The sequence below is a fragment of the Schistocerca americana genome, chromosome 11, assembly GCF_021461395.2.
Source record: "Schistocerca americana isolate TAMUIC-IGC-003095 chromosome 11, iqSchAmer2.1, whole genome shotgun sequence".
In the NCBI taxonomy this organism is placed as follows: Eukaryota; Metazoa; Arthropoda; class Insecta; order Orthoptera; family Acrididae; genus Schistocerca; species Schistocerca americana.
The window spans coordinates 121,939,564-121,953,479 of NC_060129.1; the positions used below are offsets into that span (position 1 = coordinate 121,939,564).

The window sequence follows — 13,916 nt, forward strand, 5'->3', positions numbered from 1 at the left end:
GACGTCTGTACCCTTTGCCAAGTTCAGCCATGTAAATAAACAATTCTCCATCCAAAGGTGATTGTGTGATCCAGCGAAATGTGTAGTGGTCAAGTAAACAAGTGACTGATACAGAAATTGTTTTATTTGTATTGATCAACAATCACAGCTCTCATTATGCCAATGGACGAGATATTCAAATGCATTATTCTCCTTAGCAGTTGACATTCATGGGGCTATAACATCAGCTCCATTCACCCCCACCACCTGTGATAATGGGTATAATTTCTTCTTTTAATATTTGTTATATATGATGTATTTGATATCTTTACTATTTTCAAGCACCCCTCCAAACCCAATCTGTGTTCATATTTCAGTATAAGAGTCTGAAGACCGTCAAAAACAGATGAAAACCAGTTACCACAAAATAAATGTTTTTTTGTGGTCAAGACTGCTGGAGTCATTTTTAAGGTAGTTTTTGCAATACTGCAGTTGTCCAGGAGAAATGCTCTCAAAAATCACTGCTTCTAGTATTGTTGGATGGGGCCAATAGAAGTGGGGAGAGCCATCTGTTACATATTTCCGAAGGACGAGAATGTGTAGAAAATCGGCAACACAATCACCATCCTTGGACCGTCATTACAGACAAAAACATTTGTGAAGTTCGAGTCATTCTTGAAGACAATTGACGGGCGAGAGTATCAGAAATTGCAGAACAGGTCACAATAAGTTACATAGCTGTCGAGCAATCTATGGTTCCTTAAAGTGAGTTCCAGGTGGGCCCCTCGCCTTTTGGCCAAAAATAAGACATCTATACCTTCAGAGGTCTGTCAGAGGCTTTTGGCAAGGTTTGTGAAAGAAAGTGACACATTTGTTAGTTGGATTGTCACCTGCAGTGGAACACGGGCCCATCACTACACTCCCAAATCTGAATGAGCCAGTAAGGAGAGGGGAGGGTGCCCGGTGAAAGCCGAGACTCTACTGTCAGCCGGCGGGGTTCTTTCAAGCACTTTTTTCGCCAGTACGGTGGGTGGGGTACAACCACCGTGTTGTTTTTTGCCAAAATGGTCATGGTGAGCAAGGACGTGTGACAGGGCATATTGTCATGATGCAGCAGCCAGTTCCCTCGACACCAAAGTTGGGTCTGTTGTTGCCGCACGTTTTCACAGAGCCGTCGCAAAATGTCACAGTAGTAAGCGGAATTCACTGTTTGGTTGGGTGGGATGAATTCTTTGTGCACAATTCGCTCCGTGTCAAAGAAAATGATGATCGTGCTCTTCACTTTGCTCTTTACATGTCTCACTTTTTTGGGTCTTGGAGAGCATAGGCTCTTCCACTGGGATGATTATTGCTTTGTCTCTGGGTCATAACCGTAAATCCAGCTATCGTCGCTGACGATACGGGTGTCCATAGCACTTTTCCTGAGATTCACACAGAATTTGATACACGTGCGCTGTTCTGTTTGTGGATCCATCATAAAATCGCCACACGCCAAACACAGAGTATTATGGAAATCACTGTGGACACGCAACAGCTGAATGTCACTCTGCACAGTGTCTCATCAGATATGCAGCTCTCGCCACCTAGCGGTGCAAAGATCTACTCCTCCTACTTTTCAGATGGCAGCACCAGTACCAAAAATTTTGGATTCCACCTCGTATAACACGGGCACTCATACTATCAAAATTACTGCAGTTCCTCGTTTGTCTATCGTATCTAAATGCAAATAGTTACAAAAGAAAACACAGCTATCAGAATTTCTCTGGTTGTTGTTGTTGTTGTTGTTGTTGTGGTCTTCAGTCTTGAGACTGGTTTGATGCAGCTCTCCATGCTACTCTATCCTGTGCAAGCTTCTTCATCTCCCAGTACCTACAGCAGCCTACATCCTTCTGAATCTGCTTAGTGTATTCATCTCTTGGTCTCCCTCTACGATTTTTATCCTCCGCGCTGCCCTCCAGTACTAAATTGGTGATCCCTCGATGTCTCAGAACGTGTCCTACCAACCGATCCCTTCTTCTTGTCAAGTTGTGCCACAACTCCTCTTCTCCCCAATCCTATTCAATACCTCCTCATTAGTTATATGATCTACCCATCTAATCTTCAGCATTCTTCTGTAGCACCACATTTCGAAAGCTTCTATTCTCTTCTTGTCCAAACTATTTATGATCCATGTTTCACTTCCATACATGGCTACACTCCATACAAATACTTTCAGAAACGACTCCCTGACACTTAAATCTATACTCGATGTTAACAAATTTCTCTTCTTCAGAAACACTTTCCTTGCCATTGCCAGTCTACATTTTATATCCTCTCTACTTCGACCATCATCAGTTATTTTGCTCCCCAAATAGCAAAACTCCTTTACTACTTTAAGTGTCTCATTTCCTAATCTAATTCCCTCAGCATCACCCGACTTAATTCGACTACATTCCATTATCCTCGTTTTGCTTTTGTTGATGTTCATCTTATATCCTCCTTTCAAGACACTGTCCATTCCATTCAACTGCTCTTCGCAGCCCTTTGCCGTCTCTGACAGAATTACAATGTCATCGGCAAACCTCAAAGTTTTTATTTCTTCTCCGTGGATTTTAATACCTACTCCGAATCATAAATATCATTTTTCCTCAATACAATTCAATACCTCTTCATATGTTGTTCAATCTACAATTCAAAACTTCAGCAGCCGTCTGTAGCCCCATATTTCAGAAGCTTCTGTTCTCATCTTGTCTAAACGTTTTATCACCCATGTTTCACTTTCGTTCCAGGTGAAAATACAAAGAAAGACCTTTAGAAAAGACTTCAATAGATTTAAATTTGTAATCAATGTTAATACATTTGTCTTTTCCAGGAATTCTTTTCTTGCTGTTACTATCCTGTCTGCTACTACCCAAACAGCAGAATTAATGAAGTACTGTTAGTGTCTTATTTCGTAATGTAATTCCCTCAGCATTACCTGATGTAATTTAACTAAGTTCTGTTACCTTTATTTGCTTTTGTTGAGTTTCATCTTATACAGGTAGGCACAGTAAAAGTAACCTGCCTCCCCTTTGAATGCGAATGCAATTTTTCGATAATGATCGAAGCAGACGAAATGAATTAAAATTTGTGCTGCAGCCCGGACTCAAACTCGCATCTTCTAGATTGCTAGGCAGAAATGCTAACCATTACACCACCGCAGTATGATAGTCGACATTGTTGCACCGAACTACCTAAGCTGAGTGCCCTCCCCAACACAAACTTCGATTCATTTTTCCCTTACATATTGCCACTACTGCCAGGTCTCTCGGATATTGGCAAGCACACCAGCAATGGACGTAATGGGATGTCCTTGTACCATTGGCGATCTTATAGATCTTGTAATTAAATGTTTCCCTGAGACATTTAAGTCTCTTTTTATTATTTACGATAATGATCAAAGCAGAAGAAATGAATTAAAATTTGTGCAGTGACCATGACTCGAACCCAGGTCTTCTTGCCTGCTAGGCAGTAATGCTAACCATTACACCACCATTACACTACCAGCTTAGGTAGTTCGTGCAGCTATGTTGACCATTGTACTGTGGTGGTGTAATGGTTAGCATTTCTACCTAGCAAGCAAGAAGACTTGGGTTCGAGTCCCAGCCACAACACAAGTTTTAACTCATTTCGTATGCTTCGATCATTATCGTAGATAATAAAAAGAGACTTAAATGTCTCAGGGAAAGTGTTATTTCAACTTCAGTTCGCACACCAGATATCACTGCAGACATTTGCCGAAGAATTATTCAGAGCCGCAAAGTCTACACATAAATTGGCCCAACAGATCCATGTCAATAGGAGGAGTTGTCAGCAGATATTGAAGCCATACCATGTGACAGTTGCACAGCAGTTACAGGAGGATGACTATCAGAAACATGTTAATTATTGTACGAGGGTAATCCCAAATGTAAAGTCTCCTATTTTTTATAAGTCCATAGACCTGTTTATTCCTACAATGGTTTACATCAGTTTACAGCTTGAACATTTTTCTATTTTTTGACATAATCACAATTTCTGTCGATGCATTTTTGTAGATGCTGTGGCAGTTTTTGTATGCCCGTGTCATACCAGCTTGCCGCCTTGCTGTTCAGAAAGTTATGAACCTCTTCCTTCACCTCGTCGTCGGAGCTGAATCGCTTTCCGGTCAAATGTTCTTTTAACCTAGGGAACAGGTGATAGTCACTGGGCGCCAAGTCACGACTGTAGGGTGGGTGGGTGATTGTGTTCCACTGGAACTGTTGCAGGAGAGCAACGGTTTGCAGAGCGATGTGTGGGCGACCATTGTCGTGGAGAATGTGTACGTCCTTGCTCAACATTCCTCTTCTCCAGTTCTGAAGTGCCAGTTTGAGTTTTTTCAGTGTCTCACAGCACCTGTCAGCATTAATTGTGGTCCCAGTGGGCATAAACTCGATCAACAATACCCCTTTCCGATCCCAAAAAACGTTTGTCACGACTTTACTGGCAGACTGTGTTTTTTTGAATTTCCGCAGCTTTGGCGAAGAAGGATGCTGCCACTGGTGAGGTTGTTGCTGGGTCTCAGGTGTAAAGTGGTATGCCAAGGTTTCGTCACCCGTGACAAATTGAGTCCAGAAAGTTGTCATGTTCGGCTGCAAGGCAGTGAAGAAATGTGCGGGAAGCACAGCTCGTTGCCCCATGTGGTCCTCACTCGGCATGCGTGGCACGCATCTTGTGTACACCTTCCCGTAGTTCAATGTTTCCGTTAAAATTCTGTGAGCGGTGCTTCGAGAAACCTCAGAAACCGAAGTGCAGAGATCATGCAGGGTGATCCGCTGATCTTCACGCACGCTTTGCTCAACCTTCAACACCGTCTCCTCAGAAACTGACGGTCTCCTGCACCTTTGTTCTGACCAGCTGCAAACTCTCTACACCACTTACGAACATTTTTGACATCCGTGCACGACTCACCGTACACTTCCGTCAATTGGCGATGGATTTCAATCGGTGCAGTGCCCTTTGCGATCAAAAACTGAATAACTGCGTGCAATTCAGACTTGGTGGTAACATCCAACGGGAGCTCCATTCTCAACGGCTGCCAGGCCAAGACTGAGCACCTCAGCGCGGCGTGCACATATTCACACTCAGCGTGTGAAGCGCTTTTCATAACAGTGTGACCAACTGCACAAACAGAGTTATGTACTTATAAAAACATAAGACACCTTACTTTTGGGATTACCTTCGTATATGGCTTTTGAATAACATCAACGCTAATTTGTTAGAACCTTTCCATTACATCATGAGTGGTGAAGCCTGGTTTCATCTTTTTGGTCATGTGGATTCACAGAATGCGAGGTATTGGGCAACAGAGAATCCTAACTTCACGTGTCAGCAATTACTCCATTATCAAAAAATTGGCACTTGGTGCGGTTAACAGGGATGTGCATCATTGGACTGATATTTTTTGACACTACGCTTAACATGGTTGCATACATGGAAATTTTTGATACATTTTGTGCTCAACTCTCTAAATATGAAAAACAATGCTGCTTCTTCCAGCAAGATGGAGCAACATGCCACATGTCTAAGGTATCCCTGGAACGAGTCCATGTTGTCTTCACTGAGGAATGAACTGTCAACAAACATTTATGACCACCTCATTTGCCGGATCTAACAACGTGATATTTTTCCTGTGGGAACGCTTGAAGAGTAATGTGTATGAAACAAATTCACACACAATAAAGGAACTGAAAGACACCACCACACATGAAGTTGCAGCCATTGATGTCTGAACTTTACGCAGGGTGTATCTGAATAGTTTAGATGTGCAGGGGGTCAATTTCAACTTCTTTTATAAATCCACTTTTCGCTGTATTTTTCATTGCAAATAAATTGTAAATCTAATTTAAACTTCTTGTTTCTGTAATTTCACTGCATTTCTTGTATTCTTACACAGGCTACTTTTATCTGCATCACCCTGTATTATAACCTGTTTTTAAGACACTATCTGTATCATTCAACTGCTCTTCTGAGTGCTTTGCCATCTGTGACACAATTACAGTTTCACTGGTAAACATCCAAGGTTTTGCTGTTTCTTCTCCCTGAAATTTAATTCCCTTCCCAGACTTCTCTTTGGTTGCCTTTACTACTGCTGAGTGTGCTGACTGAAAAACATTAGGGATAAGCTACAATCCTGTTTTGCTCCCTGGGCCACTGATTCCATTTCTTTGCTTCAAGTAATTATTATTATATTATTACACTCACGCTCATAAATTAAGGATAATGCTGATACATGGTGAAACAATGCTCTGGTGGGCGGTTTGCGGGTTTAAACCACTTCGGGGTGTGACCATGCGGTGCATCTGACCTGCGGTCGTCGCACGGTGGCGCTGGCAGCAGTCCACATACGCAGACGTGTGTCGGTGCATGTCAGAGTACGGTGCAGCCAGTAAGTGTGCAGACGTTTTCAGACGTGCTAATGGTGACTGTGTGTTGAAAATGGCTCAAAGAACACATATTGATGACGTTATGAGGGGTAGAATGGTGGGGCGACTGGAGGATGGTCAAACAGTAGGTCATAGCATGGGTCCTCCGTGTGCCACAAAGTGTGATCTCAAGATTATGGCAACAATTCCAGCAGACAGGAAACGTGTCCAGGTGCTACAGTACGGGACACCCACAGTGTACAACGACATCCACAGTGTACAACACCACAAGATGACCGATATCTCACCATCAGTGCCCGCAGACGGCCACGGGTACTGCACGTAGCCTCGCTCGGGACCTTACTGCAGCCGCTGGAACAGTTGTCTCCAGACACACAGTCTACAGACAACTGAACAGACACGGTTTATTTGCCCGGAGACCTGCCAGGTGCGTTCCACTAACCCCTGGTCACAGGAGAGCCCGTAAAGCCTGGTGTCAAGAAAACAGTATGTGGTCATTGGAACAGTTGTCCCAGGTTATGTTCACAGACGAGTCCAGGCATAGTCTAAACAGTGATTCTCACTGGGTTTTCATCTGGCGTGAACCAGGAACCAGATACCGACCCCTTAATGTCCTCGAAAGGGACCTGTATGGAGGTCGTGATTTGATGGGGTGGGGTGGGATTACGATTGGTGCACGTATCCCCCTGCACGTCTTTGACAGAGGAACTGTAACAGGTCAGGTGAATCGGGACGTCATTTTGCACAAGTATGTCCGCCTTTTCAGGGGTGCAGTGGGTCCAACCTTCCTCCTGATGGATGATTATGCACAGCCCCACCGATCTGCCATCTTGGAGGAGTATCTAGAAACAGAAGATATCAGGCGAATGGAGTGGCCTGCCTGTTCTCCAGACCTAAACCCCATCGAGCACGTCTGGGATGCTCTTGGTCAACATATTGCCGCACATCTTCAAACCCCTACGACACTTAAGGAGCTCCGACAGGCACTGGTGCAAGAATGGGAGGCTATACCCCAGCAGCTGCTCAATCTCCTGATCCAGAGTACGCCAACCCGTTGTGCGGCCTGTGTACGTGTACATGGTGATCATATCCCATACTGAATTCGGGGTACATGCGCAGCAAACAGTGGCGTTTTGTAGCACATGTGTTTTGGGACGGTTTTCTCAACTTATCATCAATATCATGGACTTGCAGATCTGTGTCGTGTGTGTTCCCTATGTGCTTATGCTATTAGCGGCAGTTTTGCGTAGTGCCACATTGTGTGGCACCACATTCTGCAATTATGCTTAATTTATGAGCATGAGTGTATTATTATTATTATTATTATTATTATTATTATTACACTAATGGCCATTAAAATTGCTACACCAAGAAGATGCAGATGATAAATGGGTATACAGTGGACAAATATATTATACTAGAACTGACATGTGATTACATTGTCATGCAGTTTGGGTGGATAGATCCTGAGAAATCAGTACCCAGAACAACCATCTCTGGCCATAATAACGGTCTTGATACGCCTGGACATTGAGTCAAACAGAGCTTGGATGGTGTGTACAGGTACAGCTGCCCATGCAGCTTCAACATGATACCACAGTTCATCAAGAGTGGTGACTGGCATATTGTGACGAGCCAGTTGCTTGGCCACCATTGACCAGACGTTCTCAATTGGTGAGAGATCTGGAGAATGTGCTGGCCGTGGCAGCAGTTGAACATTTTCTGTATGCAGAAAGGCCTGTACAGGACCTGCAACATGCGGTTGCGCATTATCCTACTGAAATGTAAGGTTTTGCAGGGATCGAATGAAGGGTAGAGCCACGGGTCGTAACACATCTGAAATGTAACGTCCACCGTTCAAAGTGCCGTCAATGCAAACAAGAGGTGACCGAGACGTGTAACCGATGGCACCCCATACCATCACGCCGGGTGATACGCCAGTATGGCGATGACGAATACACACTTCCAATGTGCATTCACCGCGATGTCGCCAAACAGGGATGCGACCACCGTGATGCTGTAAACAGAACCTGGATTCATCCGACAAAATGATGTTTTGCCATTTATACACCCAGGTTCATCGTCGAGTACAGCATCGCAGGCGCTTCTGTTTGTGATGCAGCGTCGAGGGTAACCACAGTCACGGTCTCCGAGCTGATAGCCCGTGCTGCTGCAAATGTCGTCGAACTGTTCGTGCAGATGGTTGTTGTCTTCCAAATGTCCCCATCTGTTGACTCTGGGATCGAGACATGGCTGCACGATCCTTTACAGCAGTGCGGATAAGATGCCTGTCATCTCGACTGCTACTGATATGAGGCCGTTGGGATCCAGCACGGCTTTCTGTATTACCTTCATGAACCCACCGATTCCATATTCTGCTAACGGTCATTGGATCTCGACCAATGGGAGCAGCAATGTCGTGATATGATAAACCGCAATCGCGATAGGCTACAATCCAACCTTTATCAAAGTTGGAATCGTGATGGTACGCATTTCTCCTCCTTACACGAGGCATCACAACAACGTTTAACCAGGCAACGCAGGTGAACTACTGTTTGTGTATGAGATATCGGTTGGAAACTTTCCTCATGTCAGCACGTTGTAGGTGTCGCCACCGGCGTCAACCTTGTGTGAATGCTCTGAAAAGCTAATCATTTGCATATCACAGCATCATCTTCCTGTCGGTAAAATTTCGCGTCTGTAGCACGTCATCTTCATGGTGTAGCAATTTTAATGGCCAGTAGTGTATTATTATTACTACCACTATATTCTGGCCATGTACGGCTTGTTAAGAGTGGCTAGTTAGATTGGAGAGAGGGTGTGAAGGACCTTATCGTGCCACGCAAAATAAATGCATATGTAAATGAATAAATGACAAATTGTTTATGTTGCAGGGGTTTGAGTTTGTGGCTGTGAAACAGGAATGGGTCGAAGATGGGGTGAAGAAAGATGACTGGGATGAGGCTCAGGTTGGTATTCACGTAGTTGAGAGGTATGTGGACACCTTGTCTCCAACTTGGTTTAATCCAACATTCTGTTGGTTCTGTTACAGGAGCCTGAGAATGCAGCTGTAGAGGAAGATGAGATTCATGCAAAAACAGAGCCATCTGAGTGGCACACGCCAGAGGTAGGTTTAGTTAGAACTTTGTGTTTGTAATTATTTTATTGCTTGAAGTGTTATTATTATTATTGTTGTTGTTGTTGTTGTTGTTGTTGTTGTTGTCTTCAGTCCTGAGACTGGTTTGATGCACCTCTCCATGCTACTCTATCCTGTGCAAGCTTCTTCATCTCCCAGTACCTACTGCAACCTGCATCCTTCTGAATCTGCTTTGTGTATTCATCTCTTGGTCTCCCTCTACGATTTTTACCCTCCATGCTGCCCTCCAATGCTAAATTGGTGATCCCTTGATGCCTCAGAACATGTCCTACCAACCGATCCCTTCTTCTAGTCAAGTTGCGCCACAAACTCCTCTTCTCCCCAATTCTGTTCAATACCTCCTCATTAGTTACGTGATCTACCCATCTGATCTTCAGCATTCTTCTGTAGCACCACATTTCAAAAGCTTCTATTCTCTTCTTGTCTAAATTATTTTATCGTCCATGTTTCAGTTCCATACATGGCTACACTCCATACAAATACTTTCAGAAACGACTTCCTGCAACTTAAATCTGTACTTGATGTTAACAAATTTCTCTTCTTCAGAAACACTTTCCTTGCCATTGCCAGTCTACATTTTATATCCTCCCTACTTCGACCATCATCAGTTATTTTGCTCCCCAAATAGCAAAACTTCTTTACTACTTTAAGTGCCTCATTTCCTAATCTAATTCCCTCAGCATAACCATACAGTAAAGCTGCATGCCCTCGGGAAAAATTACAGCTGTAGTTTCCCCTTGCTTTTAGCCGTTCGCAGTACCAGCACAGCAAGGCCGTTTTGGTTAGTGTTGCAAGGCCAGATCAGTCAATGATCCAGACTGTTGCCCCTGCAACTACTGAAAAGGCTGCTGCCCCTCTTCAGGAACCACATGTTTGTCTGGCCTCTCAACAGATACCCCTCCGTTGTGGTTGCACCTACGGTACGGCTATCTTTATCACTGAAGCACGCAAGCCTCCCCACCAACGGCAAGGTCCATGCTTCATTATTAATTATTTTTATTACTATTATTATTAATTACACAGGGTCACCAAAAAGAAGTTTCTAAGAAAGTTTAAATTTGTGCACCCCTAATTCCAAAAATGACATTCATTTCTCTTCTTCAGGTGAGGCTTTTGTACTAATTAGATTTCAAAAACAGTGCAAGCTGTGAACAAAAAATATTGAATTTTTATGACATGACCTGTGTATTCTGTTAATACATCCTCAAATTTGGTTTTTCGGAGGAAAAAATCTTTTTATTAGTACAAAATACAGTATGACAAATCACAGTTTATTAATTAAACAAAATTTAACTGAGATTGGTACACATTAAATGCATGTGAAGCCACCATTGTGTAGAATTTAGGGCCTGCTTTTACATTTGCCAGAGCATCGACGGGGTGTTCAAGAAGTCTCTCCGCAGTGGCGTATGATTGTTAGCTGCGCGTGTCGTACGATTGTTCGCCTGCCTGTGTTACTTCCCTTCAAGTGGACTCGATAGTGCAGTGATATTCTGTACCCGTTCATAGGAGAACTTGTGTTAAGTGAAACACTGAACAGTTATTATCAACAAGATGGTGCAACCACGCATACAGCTCACGTTTCAATGTCACTGCTTGTTGGTGTTATTGGTGATCGCATAATTTCACAGGGACTTTGGCCTCCACGATCACCTGATCACCTGACCACCTGACTTTTCCTTCTGGAGTACAGCGAAAGCAACTGTCTATAAAAACTGTCCAAAATCCACCGATGAATTAAAAACTGCAATATCTACTTTCACTGCTTCTGTTACACAAGAAATGTTACAGCTTGTGTTTGTAAACATGATTAGATGAATTTAATTTTGTATTCAACAACAGGGGGGGGGGGGGGGGGGGGGGGAGATGCTTTCAACATTTAATATGAAAATTTGTAAGTAAAATGAATATTCAATAAATTAATAACTTGTTGTTGTTGTTGTTGTGGTCTTCAGTCCTGGGACTGGTTTGATGCAGCTCTCCATGCCACTCTATCCTGTGCAAGCTTCTTCATCTCCCAGTACCTACTGCAACCTACATCCTTCTGAATCTGCTTAGTGTATTCATCTCTTGGTCTCCCTTTACGATTTTTACCCTCCACGCTGCCCTCCAATGCTAAATTTGTGATCCCTTGTTGCCTCAAAACATGTCCTACCAACCGATCCCTTCTTCTAGTCAAGTTGTGCCACAAACTTCTCTTCTCCCCAATCCTATTCAATACCTCCTCATTAGTTACGTGATCTACCCACCTTATCTTCAGCATTCTTCTGTAGCACCACATTTCGAAAGCTTCTATTCTCTTCTTATCCAAACTAGTTATCGTCCATGTCTCACTTCCATACATGGCTACACTCCATACAAATACTTTCAGAAACGACTTTCTGACACCTAAATCTATACTCGATGTTAACAAATTTCTCTTCTTCAGAAACTCTTTCCTTGCCATTGCCAGTCTACATTTTATATCCTCTCTACTTCGACCATCATCGGTTATTTTACTCCCTAAATAGCAAAACTCTTTTACTACTTTAAGTGTCTCATTTCCTAATCTAATTCCCTCAGCATCACCCGACTTAATTTGACTACATTCCATTATCTTCGTTTTGCTTTTGTTGATGTTCATCTTATATCCTCCTTTCAAGACACTGTCCATTCTGTTCAACTGCTCTTCCAAGTCCTTTGCTGTCTCTGACAGAATTACAATGTCATCGGCGAACCTCAAAGTTTTTACTTCTTCTCCATGAATTTTAATGCCTACTCCGAATTTTTCTTTTGTTTCCTTTACTGCTTGCTCAATATACAGATTGAATAACATCGGGGAGAGGCTACAACCCTGTCTCACTCCTTTCCCAACCACTGCTTCCCTTTCATGCCCCTCAACTCTTATAACTGCCATCTGGTTTCTGTACAAATTGTAAATAGCCTTTCGCTCCCTGTATTTTACCCCTGCCACCTTCAGAATTTGAAAGATAGTATTCCAGTTAACATTGTCAAAAGCTTTCTCTAAGTCTACAAATGCTAGAAACGTAGGTTTGCCTTTTCTTAATCTTTCTTCCAAGATAAGTCGTAAGGTCAGTATTGCCTCACGTGTTCCAACATTTCTACTGAATCCAAACTGATCTTCCCCGAGGTCGGCTTCTACCAGTTTTTCTATCCGTCTGTAAAGAATTCGCGTTAGTATTTTGCAGCTGTGACTTATTAAACTGATAGTTCGGTAATTTTCACATTTGTCAACACCTGCTTTCTTTGGGATTGGAAATATTATATTCTTCTTGAACTCTGAAGGTATTTCGCCTGTCTCATACATTGTGCTCACCAGGTGGTAGAGTTTTGTCATGACTGGCTCTCCCGAGGCCATCAGTAGTTCTAATGGAATGTTGTCTACTCCTGGGGCCTTGTTTCGACTCTAGTCTTTCAGTCCTCTGTCAAACTCTTCACGCAGTATCTTATCTCCCATTTCGTCTTCATCTACATCCTCTTCCATTTCCATAATATTGTCCTCAAGTACATCGCCCTTGTATAAACCCTCTATATACTCCTTCCACCTTTCTGCCTTCCCTTCTTTGCTTAGAACTGGGTTGCCATCTGAGCTCTTGATATTCATACAAGTGGTTCTCTTCTCTCCAAAGGTCTCTTTAATTTTCCTGTAGGCAGTATCTATCTTACCCCTAGTGAGACAAGCCTCTACATCCTTACATTTGTCCTCTAGCCATCCCTGCTTAGCCATTTTGCACTTCCTGTCGATTTCATTTTTGAGACGTTTGTATTCCTTTTTGCCTGCTTCATTTACGGCCTTTTTATATTTTCTCCTTTCATCAATTAAATTCAATATTTCTTCTGTTACCCAAGGATTTCTATTAGCCCTCGTCTTTTTACCTACTTGATCGTCTGCTGCCTTCACCACTTCATCCCTCAGAGCTACCCATTCTTCTTCTACTGTATTTCTTTCCCCTATTCCTGTCAATTGTTCCCTTATGCTCTCTCTGAAACTCTCTACAACCTCTGGTTCTTTCAGTTTATCCAGGTCCCATCTCCTTAAATTCCCACCTTTTTGCAGTTTCTTCAGTTTCAATCTGCAGTTCATAACCAATAGATTGTGGTCAGAATCCACATCTGCCCCCAGGAAATGTCTTACAATTTAAAACCTGGTTCCCAAATCTCTGTCTTACCATTATATAATCTATCTGAAACCTGTCAGTATCTCCAGGCTTCTTCCATGTATACAGCCTCCTTTCATGATTCTTGAACCAAGTGTTAGCTATGATTAAGTTATGCTCTGTGCAAAATTCTACCAGGCGGCTTCCTCTTTCATTTCTCACCCCCAATCCATATTCACCTACTATGTTTCCTTCTCTCCC

The 13,916-nt window shown here is 43.0% G+C and overlaps 1 protein-coding gene across 6 annotated transcripts in view; it reads left to right on the top strand.

Moving 5' to 3' along the window:
• The window catches only part of LOC124554154 (zinc finger protein 782-like), a 91,602-nt gene that overhangs the window by 32,286 nt on the left and 45,400 nt on the right, over positions 1–13,916 (top strand). For all 6 annotated transcript variants that reach the window (XR_006968264.1, XM_047128221.1, XM_047128226.1 and 3 more), the window contains 2 exons: positions 9,296–9,370; positions 9,454–9,528. Coding sequence is in view for 5 of the 6 variants with exons in the window: in XM_047128221.1 (XP_046984177.1) it covers positions 9,296–9,370; positions 9,454–9,528 (150 nt within the window). In the remaining variant the exon portion in view is untranslated. The remainder of the gene's footprint in view (positions 1–9,295; positions 9,371–9,453; positions 9,529–13,916) is intronic.